General features: G+C 36.7%; 1 protein-coding gene across 1 annotated transcript in view; it reads left to right on the top strand.

Annotated features, from left to right (window-relative positions):
* Positions 1–26125, top strand: part of greb1 (growth regulating estrogen receptor binding 1) — a 226762-nt gene that overhangs the window by 107679 nt on the left and 92958 nt on the right. The window contains exons 5-10 of the mRNA XM_051924903.1: positions 3139–3321; positions 6654–6800; positions 13652–13795; positions 14292–14414; positions 16151–16288; positions 23149–23334. Of these exons, the coding sequence (XP_051780863.1) occupies positions 3139–3321; positions 6654–6800; positions 13652–13795; positions 14292–14414; positions 16151–16288; positions 23149–23334 (921 nt within the window). The remainder of the gene's footprint in view (positions 1–3138; positions 3322–6653; positions 6801–13651; positions 13796–14291; positions 14415–16150; positions 16289–23148; positions 23335–26125) is intronic.

Genomic DNA, 26125 nt, shown 5'->3' with positions numbered 1-26125 from the left:
TAGTACCCCTTTTTTACTTACCAAGAAGCACAAAGCTGCACACAAACAATAAAAAACCATGATGCACTGGAAATGATTGCAAAGTCATGTCAGTTTTTTTCTTCAGTTTATGGAGGGTGACTGATCCATCCCTGGAAGTGAACGTGCCATATTTAAAAAACTGTGCAATAGGTTTAGCACATATTCGGATTTAACTTTTATCAAAATTAAGTTCTACCTATACTAAATGTGAAATTTAAGTTTTCTATGTCTTTTCAATAATACTAGGATGTTGTACCGTGTCAGCCATTATGAATGTAGTGAAAAGTAAAGCAAAATGACACCTTTTATTGGCTAACTAAAAAGATTACAATATGCAAGCTTTCATCTTGCCTGAAGAAGGGGCCTGAGTTGCCTCAAAAGCTTACATATTGTAATCTTTTTAGTTAACCAATAAAAGGTGTCATTTTGCTTGACTTTTCACTATATCTTTTCAAGATAAAGTTAGGGTTCCCAGGCTTACCTGGGAATTATAATTCAGGCAAGTGGCCTTCTCTGAGATCACCTGGGCTGCTTGAGGAGCTCTACAGATGTGTCCTCAGTGTCCCTTAGAGTCTCTAATTGAACTGAAAATGTTTCCTAGCTATGTTTTGGTATGCTGAAAGTATATCCAGGTTGTAATTTAAGAGAGGAATTTGGAGTCAGGAGAGTAGTGTTGGCAAGAGGTTTAAACAAAGAACATTCTCTGTATTGGATGGAATCATCTAAGAACGGCATTATTATTTGTGCAGCTGTATTCTAGGCTACGAATGTGCAAAATTAATTCTATAATAGTAGAAATCTACTATATTAGCTCTGATTGCTGATGATAGTGATAAGAGAGCTGGTCTATGAATCAGTGCAATCTGTTTCACAATTTCCATCTGAAATCACCACACTTATTGCTTAATTTTAAGGCATAGTTTATTTAGTATATAACCTTTTGAATGACATGAAGTCACATCCCTTGCAAAGTAAGTACAACTTACATTACCAACTTTGGGAGATTTTTCCATGTTCATGTGTACATTCTAAAATTGAAATTATTTGAAAACAACAGTCTTCTTGTCCCCCTTCCCCTTCAGTTAGTACTAAAGAAAGCAAGAATTGATGGATGTTTGAGAACACTCTTATACAGGGATGGCGCAGGGAAATTTTCAATTGATTTTCAATGCATGAATAAACACATTACAAAATACATTTAATGATGAAATGTATTGTACAGGATATGCAATTAATGATGATAATCAATATTCATTTAATATTCATTTTATGTTTTGAAAAAATCATCATGAAGGTGGTCTCCATTTCTCCGTACACATTGTTGTGGAAATTCTGCATTGCTCGACATAACATGTCAAGAGGACTGCCAGCGATTTCCTCTTCAATCCTCCTTTTTAGTTTAGCAATGATTGCAGTACACTTGGCTATTAACAGTAGAATCCCTGAAGCCTACGAAAAAACTCGTAATCCTGGGCCACCTTAAATTCCTTCTCATCTCTTCTTATCAGCATCTTTTATTTTGCAAATGTGTCGATCACCACAAGCACTAAGCAACCTGCTATTCCATCCCCCACACACAGAGCTCAAGTCAGTCACAAGCTTCTCCCAGGTGAAGTCTCTTTATCGTGCTGTGAGGTGCCTGGAATTGTATAGGGTAAATAATATATTGTTATTTAGAATACATAAATTTCATGTGTGTTCCATGTCTACAAAGATCTGTGTAAGTGTAGGATGACATGAAATGCGAGGCAAGAAATGCTGAACACGTACCTAAAACAGAAAGTTTTTCCATGTTATACTAATAATGACGTGAAGTGTATAATGTGTGAAGACTTTAGTCCAAATATCAAATAAAATATCAAATAAACATGTGCGCGTTTATTCAAGAATAAAACCAAAGAAAACAAATCATTCAATTTACATGTTGCTGTCAATGAGTTAAAAACCCAAGCTCAAATATCAATCGCTAGAAAAGTGATATGTATTCTTGAATGGTGCAGAGGTAAGAACCAAAAGGTTCTGGGTTCAAGTCTGGGCGCTCCACGTTTTAAGTAGTGAGCTGCTATAATTATTACTATAATATAATAAAAACATACATTTGATTTGATTCTGTAACACCCAGTGTAAATTTTGGCTACTTTTAAAAGTCAGTACTTTTTTTATCATTCAGTTTTATTCTGTCAGTGATGTTTACGTCAACAAACTTGCCTCTCCCTCTCTGAGTTGATGGCATTTATCTCCATTCTTTTCACAAGACCAACAATGACCACAGTTTCTTCAAAATTACACACCCATGTTGTAATCGCATGAGCACACAGGACACAATTATGATGTCCTTAACTGGTATTGACGCCAAAGTTCCCTTTGCGCAGCAATCACACTATTTCCATTCTTAAAAAAGGCTTTCACAGCGAACACTCATTGTGCACCACACCACTGCTCCATTATAACTAATGGCAATGGGTTCTAAACGATGTTCCAAACAACTGCCAACGCCCCAAATTCGCCAACACTTTGTTGCAAAATTTCCCATTTCCCTGCTCCACCCTGTATAATAAAACATACTAATTTAAGGCATCACTTGTTCATTATACAATTCAAGATTTGACAGTAAAAAGCAGAACACTTTAAACTTCAGCATTAAGTTCAGATTTTGAAAAATGAATTGGTATTATGAAATGTATTAGTTAGAAAAAACTATATGCAACAAGTAAGTACAGCGTTTAGTAGTTTCATCTTCCAGCATTTGAGTCATATAAATGAATCATTTGTGACTTGATGACACTTTTTTTCTAAGTGCATGTTGTCTATCTTTGGTGACTCAAATAATGAAAATTAATTTATGGAACAGAGTTTTTCATATCTGAATGTCAATGTACTGTATGTGTGTATTAGAGTATTGCAAAATCACTTTCAATTAAGGAACCAAAGATGATGAAATGTTTTTAGAAGGAGGACTCATAGTCTCAATTGGGTTTTACTTGCATGATGTCCATTTTATAATTTTAGACTTGGTTTGCACTCAGGTCACTCCAACTGATATGTGGAATGTTTTATGAAAAATGAACACTTAGATATCTTTGATGATAAAAATATTTTATTGTGTTTGATTCTAAGGTTTTTCTGGTAACTGTGTTGGATGTGGAGAGAAAGGCTTTCGTTATTTCACAGAATTCTCCAATCACATAAATCTTAAATTAACAACTCAGCCAAAGAAACAGAAACACTTAAGGTATCTTCTCATCAGAAATGCTCAGGGTACTCTGGTAAAGGGTCCTCTGATCTGCTGGAAAGGAACAGGTAAGACTACTGATGCTTGTTATTTATACATGCACTGTCTAACCTATCTAACCTTATATAAATGTAGCCCTTTGAGAACAAATGAAGAGATTTTTATATATGTTTCTGATCTGATTCGTCATCTCAGTGAATTTGAGATCTGTTGAGATTATTACAATACACTTGTGACAAGTAAAACGTTCAACATTTAGATTTTATGGCTCTGACTCTGGTATTCTGGAATCCCTGAGCCTTAGGAAGTTTTTGTTAGTCTTTCTAAACATATAAACATCATCAACATTTTCCTGACATTTTCAGGAATTTTTTGACTACAATATTAATGGCCAAAGTTACTCAGAACTGTTTTGGAAAGTGCTCTCCTAAATCAGATCTAAAGTTTAACACTAATGATACCTTCAATTGGCAAGACCTCATTTGGGGGATGACAATAAAAAATTCTCAAATGAAGATTTAGTATTTTATTACGTGACACTAGCAACTGAAAAAATCATCACACTTTAGTACCTTTCTTTTTAGTTTAGACTCTCCTCTATATATTTGAATAACCCATTAAATACAGTAATCCCTCCTCCATCGCGGGGGTTGCGTTCCAGAGCCACCCGCGAAATAAGAAAATCCGCAAAGTAGAAACCATATGTTTATATGGTTATTTTTATATTGTCATGCTTGGGTCACAGATTTGCGCAGAAACACAGGAGGTTGTAGAGAGACAGGAACGTTATTCAAACACTGCAAACAAACATTTGTCTCTTTTTCAAAAGTTTAAACTGTGCTCCATGACAAGACAGAGATGACAGTTCTGTCTCACAATTAAAAGAATGCAAACATATCTTCCTCTTCAAAGGAGTGCGCGTCAGGAGCAGAGCATGTCAGAGAGATAGAGAAAAGCAAACAAATCAATAGGGCTGTTTGGCTTTTAAGTATGCGAAGCACCGCGGCACAAAGCTGTTGAAGGCGGCAGCTCACACCCCCTCCGTCAGGAGCAGAGAAAGAGAGAGAGAGAGAGAGAGACAGAGAAAAACAAACAACCGAAAATCAATACGTGCCCTTCGTGCTTTTAAGTATGCGAAGCACCGTGTAGCATGTCACTTCACAAAGCAGCTGCACAGAAGGTAGCAACGTGAAGATAATCTTTCAGCATTTTTAGACGAGCGTCCGTATTGTCTAGGTGTGCGAACAGCCCCCCTGCTCAATCCCCCTACGTCAGGATCAGAGAAAGTCAGCGCAAGAGACAGAGAGAGAAAAGTAAGTTGGGTAGCTTCTCAGCCATCTGCCAATAGCATCCCTTGTATGAAATCAACTGGGCAAACCAACTGAGGAACCATGTACAAGAAATTAAAAGACCCATTGTCCGCAGAAATCCGCGAACCAACAAAAAATCCGCGATATATATTTAAATATGCTTACATATAAAATCCGCGATAGAGTGAAGCCGTGAAAGGCGAAGAGCGATACAGCGAGGGATTACTGTATCTACTTAAATTCTGTTGTAGTTTTCTAACATAGCACTAAAATTCTAAAGAGAAATTCTGGCCAATAATACTGGTTTAATGAGTAAAGCATTACTGACTTTGATTATCAGTCTTAGAGAAAAGCCAAGCAAAATGACACCTTTTATTGGCTAACTAAAAAGATTACAATATGCAAGCTTTCGAGGCAACTAAGGCCCCTTCTTCAGGCAAGATGTAATCTTTTTAGTTAGCCAATAAAAGGTGTCATTTTGCTTGGCTTTTCTCTACATTCATAATGGCTAACACAGTACAACACCCTAGTACTATTATCAGTCTTATTAAGCCTGCTTTTCTGGTTCAGAATTGCTAGGGAGACAGATAGCCTCATGCTATTCATACAGCAAGCACAAGGCATTAACACCTTATCTGTTTCCCATGACCTTCCTCTTGGTGCATATAAGAAATAAGCTTCCTTTAACTGATTCTACCCTCTTGGTGTCTCTTCTTCATGTTTAGGAAACAAATTAATGGGTGCATAAAGCTTTTGTTATGTATTGCTTAATTCATGTGGTGCTGTTCCTTATTTTTAGTTTCAAGAATTATTCTTTTTTTTACATAAGTACCTTTTCCCAAAACCCTATTACCCCGGCCCCACCTTGAATATCTATTCTTGAGCTTGGTTGTAAATGCTTAGAAACATGTCTCTTTTTTGCATTAACTATAGGTCTGCCACTGTTTTTTTTTTTCTAGGGAAGCTGGATTGGAAATTCCATAAGATGGTTATGTTTGTTTGTGCATTGTTAATAACAATGGCCACACCCTATGTCCACTATTTGCAGTTTTAGATGACAATAATCTATACTGACTGATTACGTTTTTCTAAATAGCGTGTTGAAGGTACTGCCTTATTGCAAATTACACTGGATTTAGAAAGTATTCAGACCCCTTCACTTTTTGAACACAAATAGCTTAAAATTAAAAACTGAAATCTCTCATTTAAATTTGTAAATCTTTCTGAATATATGTTTTTGTGTTGTCATTATGGGTTACTGAATGTATATTGGTGGTGAAAATGGCAAATTTATCCATTTTAAATGGAATCTACATAACAATAAAGTGTGCAGAAAGTGTTGTGGTCTGAATACCTTTTGAATCAACTCTAATAACATGTACTGCCCATAACAGAGAAATTGTTCAAAAGGGAGACATTTGATGTACAGATGTATGTGTAGTACTATTAAATATGCTTGCTTACCCTGTATTTGACTGTTCATATTTTTAGTTGTACTGGTATCCCCTGCAAGGTTGGTTTCTGCCCACTTGACTAAATACATTTCTTCTGCTTTTGTGGTAGATTCATAACTCTTTGTTGGCCTGTAATGATAATATTCAGAAGATTTAGAAAACAGACATATACTGCTCACGTATGAGTAATATAGAGTCATATCAAGCAATGATTCACAAAAAGTGCAGCTTTTGCTAATTGGTAATATAATAAGGTAGTCCTTCAACTTTAGCTTTAGGTCTAAAATATGGTGTCTCCTAAATTCTTTCAGTGTATCCCCAGTAAAGATCCAAATAATTATGTTAGGACAGTGGTAGCCTGTCAATATTATATCCTTAAATCACCTCCTGGCCAGACTATTCATAATTCCATGGCTTGTTACTCAGGGCAGTGATAATACATTGAGTGTCCTGCTTTAAATACTGCCAGCAATTCTATTAGAACTTACAAAAGACATTTGTATTGTTTACTTTTTCAAAGCAAAGAAGTAGGAGTTATATTTGTTAAACATAACCTACATGAATACTAATTTACTGTATGTGGAGGGCTCTATTACAGTCAATGTAGATATTATCCAGTTAATGATTCTTTTGCAGAAACTAGAGGGCGACAAGGAGAATCTGGTGCCAGCGTTTGCATTTCCTCATTGCCTTCACATGGGATAAATCAGTTAGGCGCTGTTGTGTCAGCAGAGGCTGTCTTATCAGATAATCAGAATTCCTTCACAAGTATCCAAACATCAGGTATGAATAATGATCAGAAGACAAACTTGACTAAATACATTTCTTTAGGCACTCTGGAGGTGGGCTAGAAACAGGAGGACAGTATGCTCAGATTCTGATTCTTTTAGCATGACATACAATTGTATAAAGTAAAGCATTTATTTAAACTTGTTTTGTATCATATATTAATACCACATTTATATTTGAATGTTGAATATGCTCACATGTGTATTAAAGTGTCAAACATATTTAGAATTACATTTTGGTTATTATTTATTGTTTGGCCATAATCACATCTTGATTTAATAAAATATCGCTTTAACTGTGCAGGTTTTGAGTTGAATCATGACATCTGTTTTTCTAAATCATTCGTTTACTGTTAATACTGTAATGTTACTTTTGTATAGCATAAGAGGCTGTCTTTTTGAAGATTTTTTTAGTATTTACTGATACTTTCAATGGATGCCAGTCATGGGTCTTCTGACATCTCTACAAAATGGTACCAGCATCTGAGTTTTGGATTTCATTTCTTAAATGAAAATAAAAGGAACTTCCACAATGACTCTAGCATAAGATCTTTTGCTTTTCCTGTTTAAACTAATTTCTTGCTTTTGTGTTTGAAGATTGTTTATTTTATGGACTTAGAGATGTTAGGGATTCATTATTTGACTTTTGCACAGAAATCTATCCAGTCTGGTACCTGAAATATATTATAGGTCACTCATGCATATAGCGATAGAACAAGTACAAGACAATACAAATACAGAACACAACACTTACATTACTAAGTAACATATTGTTGGATGTTTAATGTATGTTATTATACAATACAATTTACTTATTCTATGATGCACATTATTGAGAATATATACTGCAGAGGAGTAAAATCTGTTCTTCAACTGATTGGTGTGTGGCCTAGGGTGAGTAGGGTCACAAAGAATTAGATCGGTCCTATTTCTGCAGCATTTGTTGTATATAGACTCTATTGTCTGATGAGCAGAACCAGTGATATCCTGTGCTTGCTTCACCGCCCTTTTCAGTGATCACTTTTGCATGGCTGTGGTGTTCTTATACCAGAATGAGACACCTCCTGTCAGTACACTCTTAATAGTGCTGCAGTAAAGGGTCATTGGTATTTGTTTCCTCTCACTACACTACCTCACACATCTGAGGAAGTGAAGGTACTGCTGTGCTTTTTTAACGATGGCAGTGGTGTTTTGTGTCCAGTTCATTTTCTCCGAGATGTGGAGACTGAGAAACCTGAAACTATCCACTGGTGAGTGGTTCACCTGTCACCTCCTTGAATCCAGAATAATTTCTTTCGTTTTATCTTCAAGGTAAGGTTTTTGATGTGATACCAGTTAGCCTGACTGTACTTCTTCTAATGGTATACAGTTTAATCATTGTTTGTAATGAGACTGATAACTGTGGTGTTGTCAGCAAATTTAATTATACAATTAGTGTCAAATCTGGCTTTACAGCTTTGTGGAGCCCTAGTGTTCACCATCAGTGGTGATCATGTTTTGGTGCCAATCCTAACTCCTTGAATTCTACCTGTTAAAAAGTCCAGTATCCAGTTACAGATGGAATAGGGCAGGCACAGCTCTCTGCGTTTTCTAAACAGTTTGGAAGGGATAATTGTATTAAAACTGAGTTGTAGTCAATAAATATCATCCTAACATACAATACCCATCAAAAGTTTTAGAACACATGCATATTTCCAGTTTTTCTTCAAATTTAATCAGTTGAAATGCAATGCATGACCTATGGTGAAAAGGTAAGCAGTAAACTGGCAGAGGATTAAATTTAAAGTTCTGACTATCTAGGTGGTGAAGAGCAGTGTAGAGGGTATATGATATAGCATCATCCACAGATCTGTTTGGCTGGTAAGCAAACTCAGAGGGTCCAGAGAGGCAGAAATAATGCTATTGATATATGACAGCTGAAGCTTTTCTAGACATTTCATGGCCACTGAGGTGAGGACAACTGGGCTGTAATCATTCAGACATGTAACTCTGGTCCTTTTGGGCATGGAAATGATGGAAGTTTTTTTGGTATTAAGACTATAGTCTTTTTTGTGAATAAGAGTCTGTTCACTCCTATCTGTTAAATGCATATTCTGTTTTTATGACTGTCTCTTTTTTCACACCATCCTTAACATGAAGTCTGATATTTGAAATTGAATAGAAAGTTTCAGGTATCCCTAATTCAGCATTGCAACACTGCAGGATTTTTCAATTCCTTATATAACTTGGTTGTATTCACACATCACTATTGGGGTCACTAAGTTAAGTTTTTAGCTGGGTGGCTTCTATTGTAATAAAGAAGTTGATAGCTTTCCTAACAATGAAAAAGAGTATTAATTTTTATTTTCAAATGTCTTTGCAGCTTGCCGCCATGCTTGCAGTGAAATTGAGGAGCTAGTAGGTGTAGTGAGGAGCATGACTTTCAAATCTTGCTGATTCACCTAATGGAGGAGTAAGGCCTAAGACATAAAGAAATTCTGAGACAAAGTGAAAAAACATAGAAAAATAAAGACATAAAAGAGGAAAAGTTGCAGTTTAATTCACAAACCTTTCACTGACATTAAGAATCAACTAAGCTGAATACATCTGATGAATATGTAAAAGTTTTATAAGTACAGTAGAACTTTGATCATCTGTCACTCGATTAACTGTCAACCTCCATTAATCGTCAGGCCCATATTGGTGTGGTGTTGGAATTGTCACAAAAAAACTGAAATTATTAAACATACGAAATTGCGAAAGTGCTTCAAGTATTTCTTCAATTTATGGAATAGGAAGAAAAACAGTGACCAATATAAATCGTGATGCCAACAAAATTGAAAAACGTGTCAATTAATCTTAATGTTCTTCTGTATTGTAATTTTCTTTTTAAATTCTCTTATATTATGTTTTGTTGCAAGCAGCTTGTGATGTGCTGTGCGGGAGCAGAAAGGGTAGAATAAATGCTGTAAATGATGGGACTGGCTGAAGAGCTTCTCATCTGTAAGGGGAGGACATGCCTCTTAGAAAATGAGTGACAGGAGAAGTTAGGTGTGGGGGGAAGGAAGTTTTCAGTAGGGAGTCAGGAGACAATAAGCTGTAGTGTTTGCAGTATAGAGAAAAAAAGAAAGTAACTGTCAGGAAATAAATTAACTGGTAGGGAAAGATTTTTTTTATTGTTTATGAGGTGTGCTCTGTAATCCAGATAAGGCAGGGTACCATTTGTTATGGAACGGAGACTCCAAGTTAAATGTAGAAAACTCTAGTACCTCTGAGTTGTATTTGTTTATTAGGCTGTTTGTTACAATATTATATGAATTAATTAATTTTGTTAATACTATATTTTGGTAATATAGTTTTGTTTTGTAAATAAAAACGACTATTTGCCAAACAAATCTACTGTAGATCATTTATAAAGTAGCTGCTGTGTTATCCGTCTTTCCTCTTATCTGTCACAGCCTGTCCTAATCCCTGACGGATAATCGAGGTTTTACTGTAATTTTTTATGAAAAAGCTATCAATGTGCCTTTAGATAACATTGCGTTTCTCACACAGAAATGTGCATAATGCTGCAATCAATTGATCACTAATCTAAATCAGCTGATATTCACTCCAAATGACTCAATCAGTAATTGGTAAATAGGCTGATTTCAAAAACAGTATTTTTAGACTCTGCTTTTGTTAGCTTTACAGTAATTTAGTTATAGTATTCCTTTAAGTCAAGTATAATGGTACCTGAGGAAGCGCACATGTCACTAATAAACTGAGAAAAGGGAACCTGAGGAGTCTTTTTGTGAATGGAGAACAGCAGACATATATGTTGTCCAGCCATACTTGGAGTGGAAAAAAGGGAAACTTCTCTTAGTTATGAATTGTTTAATGAGTTCAGACCTTTACATTTTTTTTCTTTATTTAAAATGGACACTCCTTGTCTCCTAGTACAGCAGCTCACATTTTTAATTAGAAAAGTATAGTTAAAGAATTATTTGCCCTTGCTGCTTAGTAAACAATAGACTTACCTTAAAACGCAAATCTGAGTAGTTAGCCTTGTATTTTCTTGATAAACTTCTTTTGAACATTTTATTGTGGCTTGTAATTATGACAAGCAATTTATTTTCTTTTATGGAACTCCTAACATGGATAATATTTTGTGTACATATTTTATCAATTAAAAAGTATGTACAGTATGTTTAGGGGATTTATTGTTTTAGTGTTTATGGCCATTGAACAATAAGCATATAGTTTCCATTGAACAATAAGCATATAGTTTCATTTTGTAAATAAAAAATTAACAATTAACACGAATGTTCTTCAATTTAGTTTGCAAAAATATGACTTTAATGTAGAATACTAGGGGGCTTCGCTTGCCAACCCCCCTCAGTCTGAGCTACGCGCCAGCTACTTCGCGTCTCTGCTGCTCCCGTATGTGGATATCACTTTCACCAAACAACAAATCTTTTAATTCTTGCGGATACACCTCTTCATTGGGAAGAAACACTACTTTTCCCTGATGGCAACATGAATTAGACAATCTACAAGTCTCCGACTTAAAGTTTAAATCCGAAGAATATATTCAATCTCTTTTCGCTGTTCTGTTATTTCACAGAGTAATAATTTCCGTTTGTTTGCACTAATATGATCTTTACTGTCATTTTTTTGAGATTTTCGAATTTTAGTACTTTCATTATCTCTAACCTGCTCTACATGTGTATTGTGCCAACGTTTTTGAATTCTTTACAACGTTCTACTCTGTCATTTACTCTTTGTCTTTTATTTCTGGCCCCGGGCATGGTTAAATCTTTTGGCACAAACTCTCATCTCGTGGGATGTGAAAGTAGCTCTCTGAAAAAATCACATCTCGTCCCAGGCTAAAATGTCTCATCTCGTCCCAGGATTTTTTTATTATAATAGAGAGATAAGGCATCTCCATGGCTGGTAGGCAGGAAAATAGTAATAGAAAATTAAAAGGACAAGGAAAAAAATCTGAATTGGTGTCGGATTCGGCCAAATCTGCTAACATGAAATGAGTGTTCGGTATCGTCCCAATTCAGTATTTCAACAAAGATATATATTTTTGTTATAAAATATTCACTTATCAGTTATTGGTGTTATGACATGGAGCACTTAGAAACAGCAGTGGTGTGGGGCTTCCAAACATAAACAGGGCTGTATCCTACTCAGTCTGTCCAGAAAAGGCTTACATTCCTATAACCTGAGTGACTACTCAAAAGGCTTACTCTGGCTTACATATGGCCAAGTGGTACTTTGATTTCAAAAAGAATCTCTCAAGGAGGAGGGAAAAACCATTGCAAAACGCTTATGCTTGATTAAAGAATATTCCTACAAAAATCTTTATTAACAAAAGTATTTATTAACAAAGAAATATTGTAAGACTCAAAGGCGCAAAATGGGTTGCTTAAAAGGCAATCCAAAGAAACCAAGTCCAATCCTAAATCTGTAAATCATAATCCAGAATCAGGAGCAGTAAAAAAACACAAAACCAAAAATCCAAACAAACAAGCAGCAATAATCACATAATTCTCTTCCAAAGCACATTCAACAGATGCACGTTATCACTCTCCCAGCTTGCCTTTAAAGGTTGTGGATGGATCTTTACAGTGAGGTATTGCTGGCCCTGCCTCTTATGGGATCCACCCACAAAATACAAGGAACATTGGAGAACGAAAATTTGCACATGGAAATAAAGAATAAAAAAAGGCATAAAATACGTAACTAGGAAAATAATGTTAAAAAGTATCAGTATTAACATAAAGAATATTAATCAAACAATAAAAAATAAACACAAAAAACACAGTTTAAACATAAGCCAGGGGAGGATGCCTGGCTTAAACATAACATTTGGTTCAGATGTCAGCCCCATTGTGTTTCAAGTGATATGAATTACTGTTGTTTAATTTCATTTTGTCAATATTTTACAAATACTGTAGATATGTAGCCCTTAAAAAATGTTTTTCAGTTATTCATGATGTTGTTTCAGTACCATTGTTCACACGGGTACATAAGAGAAATTCATTCCATGAACAGAACAACAACACTCTTTCATAGATTTTGGGTGTCCAAACTGCAAGTAAGCTAACCGGCATTCATGGCATCATGTGGTGACTGTAGCTAATGAGATCCAAACCCATCACTCTGAGTTCTACCTTGAGTCCCTTTAATCATCAAAGACATCTCAGTGGATGGTTGCTGGTTCATAGCAATGATATGCCATAACTTTTTACAATAATCTGCATTTTACATAATTTTTTGTATATACAAGATGTTGATATTTTACATACAGTAAAGTAGGTGTTGCCAATTAACTTCATGATGGGCTATAAAACCTTAATACTACAGATAGTGTAGAAAAGTTTTCGAAATCTTCACTATTGTTGTCTTTCAGTACAGCATGAATTTGTAGAGTGAAATAAAGCATAACTTAAATTGCCTTTTTCTTATTCTAACATGCCAGGACTGTTTTAACAGCCTAAGTCTCTTAAGTTATCTAAAAACTCACTGGCAAAGATTGCATTTTTAATAACAGAAGGAATTTTGAAGTAGCTGTAGCACAGACACAACCCTATTGTGATATGCTGAATACAACTGTCTCATGTACGAAAAGATAAATATTTTACAGATTTTGCACAGTCATGGCCATAAACATGCATAAGTAAACAGATTATCTCTTAAAATGTGATTAATAACTCAAGATGTCTTACTTTATAATTGAGAAAAGACCTTAAGCATTGACTCAATTTGGTGATAAAGATCAGTCTTTTGTTCTACATTTATATTCTACAGTGGAAAATGGTGCTAAGAACTTGTAAACACCAATGTCTCCTTAAAGTCTCCTCTTTGTAACTACAGGTATGTCCATTGAACAGAGCCTTCCCCCACTGGTATCCGGTACTTCAACAATGAATTACAATGGTCAAGACCATCACAGACCCCAGCCTTCAGCATGTCACAGTAATCTGCCAACCCAGAATCCCATTAGACCTTCAGTGACAGGTAAGTATTTCTCTTTATTGATTACTAGTATTCTTAATTGTCTAAAAAGAACCAACTCATTGTTTGTACCTAGTAAGAGGGTTTTTTTTTCAGTTTCCTTTATATGACAGTGAAGGCACTAAAACAACAGCTTCATTTTCACTTTTGCATTTGCAGCACCAATAAAAGGAAATATTTTCCATTGTAATGTCAGATTGCAGCCTTCCTGAAAGTGGTAGCTTTCATTGATATCACAAGCTTGTATTGTTCTCTTTATTTTGTCTCTTCAGCGGTTTAAAATTTAACCAGAGTTTATTGTTATTGCTACTGTTAAACATAGCTAGGTAGACACATAAAAAATATACTTCTTAGTAAATAAAAACATATTTGAATAATTGCCTGACTTACCAGTTTGAAAAACTTTTTTTGAAAAGCAAAATGTGCTGAAGAAAAAGGCTTTTAAATATCTTAAATGAAGTCACTAATATGGGAAATATTTATACCATCAATGTTTTAGGCAGCTTTGCTAATTCTGGACCACCAAAGAAAAGGCACAAAGGATGGTCACCAGAGTACTCAGCAGCCCCTGACGCTGCTGCGAGAAGCAGTCCATGTGCACTGGGAATTGGTGCAAGAGCAGGTGTGTTCGCTAAGTGGGGTGATCATAGGATGGGGAAGACATGCAGGGGATTCAGAGGCTATAATGATTTAAATTAGATGAAGCGGTATTTAATCTAATTATTTAATTTATCTAATTTAACTAATTAGAAATCTGCTAATGTGCTTTGACTGACACTTGGTTTATTTTTATAGGCTAAACTTTGATTTACTATAGAAAACTGGAAAACATGTTTACAGTAAATGGAAAGGAAGTGCTGTGTCACAATACTAAAACTTGTTTATTAAATAATGTGCTTTTAAGCTATATTTAAAAAAATGTATTTCCGAAAGCTTACTGTGAAACACATTGTGGAAATTTCAAGTGAAATAATGCTAATCTTACAGGCAGTGGTCAGGTGTTTGCTTATGTGTAGCATTGAAAAGCGCATAAGAAAATTTGCCATTTGTCCTTAATTCACACTATAGTAAAAATAAATGATTGGTCTTTTTTGAGAAGCTTCATTTTCTTCAATGTCATTTCTTAGTTTAGAATGAAACATCATTGCAGTTCTTTGGCAAGCTGCGCCATCTAGTGTTTAAAGTAATGACATACATGTCAATAGAATTCATATTCAAAATCTACATTTTCTTAAGGGGGTTAAAGTAAAAACATGAACATTTTCTCTCATGTAGCTTTCTTGTTTGTACTTTCTGGATAGTGAGAGAAAATTGGTGTTGAGTGCAATGCATTTGTCATTGCCTCATTCAGCACAGCATTTTTTAAAACCAAGCTGGATTTGTATGTTTGTTCTTCTAGGGATCTTCCTAACTCAGAATGACACCAGGGAGACCAAAATATATAAAGGTAGACCACCCACATACAGCAACAGGAAGACATTTGTAAACTCTTTGGAAGTAATTGCATTTATGCATAAATTTGTTTTAAAATATGGACTTGTCTTCATCAAAGTTACAGTAAATAACAAACACAATCCGTTTTAAGTATTAAAGCACAAATTATTGTATTGTTCTTCTACACATTGAATACATAATTCAAACATTCATAGTGCTGGTTGGAAAAAGTATGTGAACCCCTACTGGAGTAACAAGAGTTAGTAAACATGGAGTCTAATCAATGAAACAGGATTGGAGATATAGTTAAGAACTACCTTGATCTAAAAAAAGAAAACCATTTTGAGTATGCTATTCACAAGAAGCATCTGCTGATGTGAAGCGTGCCTCTCAAAAAAAAATTGTTGATTTGCATATAGCTGGAAAGCAGTTGACTACATGGTAATGGAAGGTGATTTCAATAAAGAGGTCACTTACTATGGTACAGTATTCTAAATACAGTATATGTATAGCTATTTAGAATAAAAACAACTTGGTATGTACAACAGATCATTTTTACCTTCAGCAGTTAGGCGGTTTAATTCCAAGGAGTACCATAATAAAATCTGTAGCAGGTACTGTATTCTTAATAAGTAAGAATTTTTCTTTTTATCTTACTATATAATCCCTCATTCTTTTGACTTAAATTTGTATTGCATTATATCTCGCATAACCAACTGATTTTCTGATTGAGGTGTAGCACATTTTTTGTACATTTACATTTCTTTGTTCAATTGTTTTATACTGTGTAGCTGTGTTTTGAACAGCAATACATTTTATTACAGGTAACACAGCTAAAACCAAATAGCAGCATATTTATAAAAAATAATGTTTGTTCCTTAAGCACATTTGACATTCTGAGCCACTAACACTCTACTTTTATAGATGGAATTGGAGTTTCACCCTCTTGCCAGCCTGCTTCTACTGGCTCACCCTCTAATTCATTAACTGCAAGTGGTGATTCCCTTCTCGTGCCAGACAACCTTTTAAATATCTGCAGGATCCAACCAGTTATCTTTAAAGGTAAATGCCTGATATGAGCTTGATTAGTGTCACAGAAAAATTAAGAGCTTTTATTTATTGTTTTATCTATCATCATAGCATTACACAACATAGCATTTTTATGTTATCCAAGCTATAGAATCACAAATAATTATCTATAACCTACATTATGAAAAAAATTACAGAGAAAAAGAAAATATGTGAGCAAAAACAATATATATTACAGGGGATATGAATCATGTCATAAGCAAAATAAGCACAGAATGTTTGTATTATTATTTTTTACAGCTTAATTTTGTAGATAGGCACAGAATGTTTTGTATTGTATTACCTGTTACAACTTAATTTTGTAGGTATTTTCCTCATTGTTGTATGTACATTACAGTATTTACTCTTCCTTTTAATGCTTTCTCTTCATTTAATTTACATTTGCATTTCATTTACACAGTAATTGTTTTTAATAGTTTTTATAAAGCACCCAATATCAAGACAAGTGAAGTAATAACTGTATCATATTCCTAGTTTCTTTTAGAAGTTTCTTTAAATAAAGATTAGAAAGTTTCAGTTTCCTAAAGGATGGCACAATGGTGCACTTGTTATCTCCATCCTAATGAAGCTGGCAATCTCAATTTGTAACTAGTACGTAGTCATTGTTCATGTAGAATTTGCACATCCTTCATGTGACTGTATAAATTTTCCTCTAGGTAGTCAGATTTTCCTCCCAAATCCCCAAAGACATGTGGGTTATGTTAATTTATGTGAGTAAGAATGTGGGTGTATGTGTGTCTGTTTAAGAGTGGACCTCGAGATATTCTGGTGTCCTATCTAGGGGTGCTACTGGTTTTGTGAATATCTGTATTTCCAGAGTGAAGGATGCCGGCCAGGACCTGAGGATCCTGTTTAATTGGTTGCTTTCAGATTCTTCCAGGAACACAGCTCTCTGTGCCCTAAGCACTCCTAAATTTATTGGTAGTGAATTAGTATTGTTTTAGGTTTTTTTAAACTAATGTAAATGGACAATCATTGATGCATTATTTCATGTTCACATCCATGGTTCACAGTTCACACTCGCCATTAACATAACTACAGATGAGCAAGAGCAATTTTAGGGAGTTGGCAAATTCAAGTGGAAATCAAAGAAAATTCAGTTATTTCTTTAATTCATAAATCATTCGCTTGAAGAAAAAAAGAAGATTAGCTTACATGTCACTCTTGTTATGACAAACGGAGTTGGCTAACTGATGTAATGCCTTTTTTGCTTTCTCTGTTTGCTGTTTATAAGTGTCAGTACTGAAGCATTGTGCACAAAAACAGGGGTATAACACCTAAAACGTCTTTCTGAAAAATACAATTGGCATGAAAATAGCCGCAATCATCCAGACCACTGTTTTTCAACCAGTGTGCAGCAGCTCAGTGGTGTGCCATGAGAGCTACCCAGGTGTGCCATGAAAATAATAGTGTAGTGCACTTGTCCTTGAACTTGAGAGGTACAAGTTCCATAGGTGGTTAAGATTTGTCTGTAGAGGATAAGACTACCAAGAGAAGCTAACATAAAAGCAGCTCTGCAGTTGCCATGTTAGAACTCATCGGGCGTGTCTCCTGGCTGCTAGAGTCCATCTGCCCTGGTGTGTGGTCACCTACGAGCCTCACAGGGCTGGTGGATAGTGGGCAGACGATTTGCCTCTGAGGCACAGAGGGGTGGGCAAAGGGGTAAAGCAGCTTGGAGATGCCACCAAAGTACTCACTAAAGGTAGTGTTTGCGAACGCTGATCTCGGAGCTTCTTTTTTTTTACCAATTTTTCTGGTACTCCTGCTGGCAGTTGAACAAGTGTATGAGATATACTATACAGTATATGTTTAGTAAAATAGTGGTGTGCCTTGGAATGATTTTGGTTACAAAAAGTGTGTCACTACAGAAAAAAAGGACTTGACCTGTTGGTATTGTACAGGATAAGTTGGGGGGTTGAGATATGTGTTAAGATGTGGAGGTCTGTGGATCTTTCAATGTGAATTTGTACCCAGGTGAGGTAATCCTGGCAAACTTTAATAGGACTGGGCAGACTGGCAGCAAGTGCAGAATAAAATTAGGGTGGGAATGACTCTGTGGGTGTGCTAAATCAGTGGTCCCCAACCTTTTTGACAGCAAGGACCACTTTATTAGATGCAAATTTTTCCACTGACCGTTCGGGGGGGGGGGGGGGGGGGGAGTGGGGGGGGCAGTTTTATACACAATTTACATAACATTTCTATTATTATTAAGTTATTAAGCAGTTCGCATACGTTTGCAACCTGGGATTTTTCTTCTTTTTTTGCATATAACAAAGACATATGCTTTGCATTTGCCAATCCAACAGATTGCACATCACAAACATTAACACTGTTATCGTTTTTTTCGAGTCTGCTGTTTCTATAGGAGGGTGACAATGAGTTAAATTCCAATGGATGTTTTTCAAATGTTGACAAGCAATAAGCAAAAGTATCACTGAAAACCACAGAAAACAAAAACAGCAAAAAAAAAACAGTACGAGGAAAGTTCGAGAAAGAATTTTTTTTACAATGTTTCTGTTTGGGGATCGTTGTGCAAACGTGCACATCTGAGCTGCGACCACAGATCTAACTGCTCTGTGGATGATTCATTCAGGCATTTCAAGGTCACTTCGTTGTAATGAAAGCATTTGCTGAATGTACTTCGTAGTAACGCGATTTCTACAGACTCGTGTCATATGGGGAAACTGTCGGAACCGTAACAATACTTTGTTGTAATACTCTCTCACCTCGGTCTCTCTCCTCTCTCTGCACCGCTGCAAAGCCCCGGCCGCCAAGCGTTCTGAAAAGTCTTGAGTGAGTCTCCGTTGCCGGCAGTTCTCTCACGGCCTGGCTGTCAGACGGCTGCGGCCCGGTAGTGGGTCGCGGACCGGTGGTTGGGGACCCCTGTGCTAAATGATAAACTGGGATGCAAGACTTGATGCAAACTTGAGAATATTAAAGGACTAGTGATTTTATGATGTGGATTTACAGAATTCAGTGGGAATGGCCAAGAACTGGGAACTCTATTAGCAAAGGCAGAATAAGATTTGAATTGGACTTAAGCTATGGGTGTGTTATAGGACAAATGGAAGTCCATGTTATTAGAAGATTACGGAAGTGGGGGTTTGGACATTATGGTGTGGGTTTTGGCAGAATGAGGAACTGGGCAAGTTGGCAGAGGATTTTGGCAATTTAGAGACAGGTGTAGTATAAAATGTGGGTGGCAGGTGCACCTGTTCCTTTCTGCATGTACAGGGCAAGTTATGGGAAGAATAAAAGGACTGCAGATGTCAAGGACTAAAGTTCTGGAGTACAGTAGAAATCGGAAAGCTGGCATCAGGTTGTACAGCAAGGTGGAAAAGGTATAATACATTTTAGCCTGGATTTGTCTTATGGGTCTGGTACTGGACAGGCCAAGATGTGTGTTGACACTATGATGAGGACTACAAGAGCATGAGGTATGACCAGATAGATATGAAAGGCACTATATAATACACAGATAAATGTGAAAGGCACTGTATAAGAGATAAGTGCTGTTTCAGTTTGTCACCCCCAAAAACTGCACTCCCGCTCAACTTTTTTTCACCAGCCACCATTGGTAGTGTAACATAACTTTCTACCAAATATTTGACTAACAACATTGTCATCCTCTGCGACAAAACTTAAATCTAACTACAGCATCACCGCGTCTGCTGGAAATTTTTTGCCTGTGAATTATTAGTTAAATTAAGGAAGACCGAGGGCACCACAAATTTGGTCAGCACAGGCGTTAAGAGCTTGAGGACTGACTCCATCTGGTCCCTCAGCTTTTCCTGTGTGTAGACTCCTTCATTTGTCTCCTTACTTGATTTTCAGTTATGGACAGTCCACACTGTTGATCAGAGATGGACTTGTCACTGGCCAATCCAGTTGATGTCGCAGGAGCTGTTGATTTAGAAGGTATGTTGTGCAAAGACATGTTATTGGAAGATGGTGGCAGTGGGAGGAAAAATCTATGAAAAATTGGTTCAGGTCATTAGCTTTGTCCAGATCCCCTTTTAGCACCTGAGCCCTGGATTGTTGAAGTCCCGTAATTATATCCAGTCCAATTCAGACATTCTTCATGTTATTCTGAGTGAGTTTGTATTCCATTTTTTAGCTTTGTAAGCTTCCTTTCCTTCACTCACCATTTTCTTTAGTGCACACTGTATGTTCTTCATGGTCTCTTTGTCTCTGGATTTGAATGCTGTCTGTTTCTTATTCAGGAGATCTTTCAGCTCCTTAGTAATCCATGGCTTCTTGTTTGTAAGGCAATGGACTGTCTTTGTGGGTACCACTGTCTCAACACAGAAGTTAATATAATTTGTAATGCAGTGACAGAGTCCTCCAGTATTGTCCCCATGTGACATGCACATCATTTCCCAGTCTGTCATTTGGAAGCAGTAATTCAGAGTCATTTTAGCCTCCAGACGCCACTTACTCACTGTTCTGGTGGTAACATGTTGCTGTCTAATAACAGCCTTGTAGCTGAGAGTAAGGTGAATCAGGTAGTTGCCAGATTTGCTTAAAGGAGCAAGTAGATTACACTTCAAGGTATCTTTAAAGTTTGAATACAGCAGGTCCAACTTGTTATTTACTCAAGGGAACATGTCACAAACTGGTAGAAATTTGTCATCATTCCTTCTAATGTCACATACTATAATGGCAGGGTCGGAGAGAATTATCATTAAAGTGTTGGTGATCTCCATTGCTAGCTCCCAATTTGCGGAGGAAGAATATAAACACTGATAAGGATGATGTAATTAATCTCCCTAGGCAATTAACATGGGTGAATTCCAACAGCCAGAATTCAGTCCTTCAGTCAGTCATCTTCCAACCTGCTATATCCTAACACAGGGTCACGGAGGTCCACTGAAGCCAATCCCAGCCAGCACGGGGCGCAAGGCAGGAACAACCCCGGGCACAGCACCAGCCCACTGTAGGGCACACACACACACACCAAGCACACACTAGGGACAGTTTAGGATCACCAATGCACTTAACCTGCATGTCCTTGTGGGAGGAAACCGGAGCACTCAGAGGAAACCCACGCAGACACGGGGAGAACATGCAAACTCCACACAGGGAGGAACCAGGTAGCAAACCCAGGTCTCCTTACTGCGAGACAGCAGCACTACCACTGTGCCACCGTGCTGCCCTCAGCCAGAATTTCAATGTCTGAATTACAAACTGTAGTTTTATTGTAATATGCCCCTTTTTACACCATTACTCATTCACATAGATGACCAGTCCACCTCCCGTCTTTTTTCCACCACACACTGGGTCTCCATTTGCTCGAATAAGATCAAATTCGTCCAGCATTAAAACAGTGTCAGGTATATCAGGTTTAAGCCATCTATCCGTAAAACACAAAATGTCATTGTATTTGTGTACTCTATGACCCGCTATAAGCGCAGACAGTTCATCCATCTTATTTGACAGCAATCAGACATTTCCCATTACAATAGATGGCAGACCAGTTCTAAAACCTTTTTGTCTTGCTTTTACTGTCGCACCAGCACATTCTTCCTGGGATGTACTCCAGCTTCTCTGCGACCCAACTCTGGATATGTGTAAAGAAAATAAATCTCACAACCTATTTATTCAAATAAATAAGGGAGAGCACTGACTGCTGTGTTTTAGCGTCACCAGGAGCTAAAGAAGATTCTGCTAACTTTTACTTCCATCTCTAAACCTCAGATGGAGCAAACTGCATTTACAAATTAATTTGATTACATATTTGTGAGTGGGGAAAGGATTGAGAAAGTCCCAGGTTCAAACAAATGATTTATTGTGAAAATACCTTCACAGGTCATTCATAAACATAAGCACAGGCACAATTCTTCCTTTCTCTCTTTCTTCCTCTCCTTTCACTCCTCCAGGTGAGTGTTGTCCAGCTCCTCCCAAATCTGACACTCTTATACTGAAGCATAGCTGCTGCCTTATCCAGGACCCATTTGTACTTCCAGTGCCACAACACTGACCCTTAGAAGCACTGCCAGGTTAGGCAGAAGTCCCATGAAACAGAACATTAATTCATTGAGCGCCCACAGGCGGCACCCTCAGAACCCAATAGTGCACCCTCATGAGAGTACAGTTCCCAACATGCCCTGTGGGTATCCATAAAGGTACTGTAACCCAGGAACACTGTCATCTATTGTTTCAGGGGAGTAAATAACCCAAATAGTTTGCCTCCACTTGTCGTTCCATTGCAGTAGCATCCCAGCTGGTTAAGGATCCTTTATCAAGTCCTTCCGGGATGCCAGCATTTTGATTCCGGTCCATCTGTTGGCTGCAGCAGGGACCACTCAGGCTAACTGCTGGGCCAGCCTCCCATCCAGGTAAGGAATCTTGAGCCAGCCTGGCCGGGACACCAGACCATGCCTGCCATCCATTACATACATCAAGTGATCTTTTGAGCACCTGGGTTTAAGTTTGTTGTGTATTTAGGTTTGCACACAGTTAACAATTTATACTGGGCTATAGTGGCATGTTAGAAGAATCTTTCTGGGACAGCTGCACTACGTGCAATTTAATTAGAGGAAAATAAATGTTTTGATTGTAATAGATGTAAAATAAAAATGTCAGAATATATGTAATACTACAATATTAACAAAATCAAATTCACTAAATTTAAAAAAAATTATTTTTAGCATTGTTTTGTTATTTTTTAAATTATTTATATATATATATATATATATATATATATATATATATATATATATATATATATATATATATAATGTATGTATACATATATTATACATAATATATATATAAAATGTACATTTTCTAATTAGCCAATAAAGAAGTGCATTTTACACTGTTTTTTGCAGGTCATGGAATCTTTCCATATCTTTGTGGAAATGTAAGTGATGTCATAGTGAGTCCCCTGTTGCAGTCCTGCTACAAAAACTCCCAGGCTCTACCAAGGGTTTATGAGCAATATGGTGCCTCCCCAATCCAACCACTTTCAGTGGAAATGCAAATTTTGCTAACAGTGTACTATCTGGTTCAGCTGGGTAAGTTGTGTTTTTAAGAGATGATCATAGCTACAATGATCAAGCTATTTGTGTTCTGTCACAAGGATTTAAAGAAAAAAAGCTATCATAATGCTCATTCTTAAATATAACTCTCAGTTTGGCACTGCATAACTGAAAACTCACCCTTCATCTGTTTGTTCACGTGGCCATTTTCTCATCTTCTCATCATCTTATTTTAGTGTTTTCCCTTCCCCAATTCTTCTGTCTTTTCAATGGTTACACGACATCCATATTAAAGTTGTTCACCAGAATGACATCAGATACAATGCAATAGTAAAAGTAATATGAAAATACAGTGGATCCAGAAAGTATTCAAAACAGTTCACTTTTTTGATTGTGCTATGTTGTAACCTTGTACTAAAATTGTTTAAATTCATTTTTCCCTGACATCAAGCATGCTTTATACCCCAGAATGACAAAGCAAAAAAAAGATTTTGGAAATTTTAACTATTTATGAAAAATAAAAACTTCACTAAAAAAATTAACAAAAAATAAAAACTTCAATAAAAAATATCACATTGACACAAGTACTCAGACTCTTTTCTCAGTACGTAGTGGAAGCATCTTTGACATGAGTACTATTGGAAGGTGAACCTTTGTCCCAGTCTGAGGTCTAGAGTGCTCTGGTGCAGGTTTTCATTAACACTGGAATTCCTGAAGCCTACTGTCATCATGGCATTGCCAGATCTAAACAGCAGCGTGGCGAAATGCTCGTGTACTGAAGTGACTTTAGCTGCAGGTGGAAGTCCCATTTTACTTTATGGTGCCAAGCAGAGTGCAGCAATCTATTAGCCAGCGATAGCAGTCACAGGACATCATATCTTTGATTGTCAGTACAACAAATAGTTCTGAGCAGGCATCAGCCATAGCGCTGCTCTTGTGAAAAGAATGCAGATAAATACCATCAACTCAGAGAGGGATAGGCAAGTTCATTGTACTACATGAATGTCACTGAGAGAATAAAACTGAATAATAAAAAAACAACTGCTAACTTTTACAAGTAGCCAAAATTTATACTGGGTATTACAGACTCATATTAAATGTATGTTTTTATTATATTGTAGTAATAATAATAATAATAATAGCAGATCACTACTCAAAACTTTTGGGTTATAAGGCAGCGGTTCTTACCTCTGCACCATTCAAGAACATGTATAAACTCCCTGTCGATTGACAATTGACCTTGGGTTTTTAACTCATTGACAGCAACATGTAAATCAAGTGTTTTTTTTTCTTTGGTTATATTGTTGAATAAAAGCATACATGTTTATTTTATATTTGGACTAAAGTCTTCACACATTATACACTTCACGTCATTAGAAGTATAACATGGAAAAAGTTCCTGCTTTAGGAATATGTTCAGCATTTCTTGCCTCACATTTATTCCCTTTCATCCTACACTTAACCAGATCTTTGTAGACAAGGAACAGACATGAAATGCATGTACTCCAAATAATGATATATTGTATTATTTATCCTATACAACTCCAGGCACATCACATGCAGATAGGACAGCAGGTTGCTTCTGCTGATCAACGCATTTACAAAACAAAAGACGCTGATGGAGAGATGCAAAGGGATTTAAGGCGGGCCAGGATTATGAGTTTTTTCATAGGCTTCAGGAATTCTAGTGTTAAGGATATCTCTGTAATTTGCTCCACTCTGTCTCCTCTCCCAGTCCCTGTCACTGAAAAGCATGATGCTCCCATCACCATGGTTCGCCATTGGAATAGTATTGCACTGATAATGAGTGGTACCAGGCTTCTTCCAAACATGACGTTAATCTTGGAGTAATCAGATGAGAGAATCTTGTTTTTCACCACCTGAGAGTCTTTTAGGTACCTTTTTGCAAACTCCAAACTGGCTTCTATGTGTCTTTTACTGAAGAGAAGCTTCTGTCCAGCAACTCTGTCATAAAGCCAGGATCAGTGGAGTGCTGCAGTAAAGGATGTCCTTCTAGAAGATTCTCACATCTCCACAAAGGTTCTCAGGAGTGCAGCCTGAGTGACCATCGGTTTCTTGGTCACCTCTCTTACCACTGCCCTTCTGGCCGACTGGCCAGCTCTTGGAAGAGTTGTGGTTGTTCCAAACTTCTTCCATTTAAGAATTGTGACGGTAACTGTGCTTTTTGGATCTATCAACTGCAAGAATTTTTGGAGCCTTTTGCAGGTCTTTGCCTCAACACAATCCTGCCTCTTAGCTCCACAAGCTTTGACCTCATGGCTTAGTTCTTGTTCTGATACAGGTTGTCAACTGTGGGACCTTCTACAAATCTTTCCTAATCATGTGCAATCAAGTATAGAAACAGCTTAATAGTGATCAATAAAATTTGATGCATCTTGAGACATATTTCAAGTGTCATAGCAAACAATTTGAATACCTGTGTCAATGCAATGTTTCAGATTTCTATTTCTTATTCAGTTTGCAATAATGTCTAACATCTTGTTTTAATTTGTCATTCTGAGTTATGAATGCTGGGAAAAAATAATTAAAATGATTTTAGCACAAGGCTGCAACATAAAATGTAACCACAAAATGTGAAAAAAACTAAAGGGGTCTAAATGCTTTCTGAATCCACTTCAAATTTGACACCATGTTAATTAATTCCAAGACATGCTTCATTAGCTGTTTGCCTATTTTATGTTTGTGTTAAACATCTTTTTTAACTTGTGTTATTTTTCAATCAGTATTGATGCCAAAGTGTCTGCACACACCTGATTTAACTCGCGATGGTACGAGATAATTTTGTTTTGCTTTTGTGACAACAGCT

This window comes from Erpetoichthys calabaricus, chromosome 3, assembly GCF_900747795.2.
Source record: "Erpetoichthys calabaricus chromosome 3, fErpCal1.3, whole genome shotgun sequence".
In the NCBI taxonomy this organism is placed as follows: domain Eukaryota; kingdom Metazoa; phylum Chordata; class Cladistia; order Polypteriformes; family Polypteridae; genus Erpetoichthys; species Erpetoichthys calabaricus.
The sequence above is the reverse complement of the archived record's forward strand: the minus strand, read 5'-3'. Positions and strand labels throughout refer to the sequence as shown.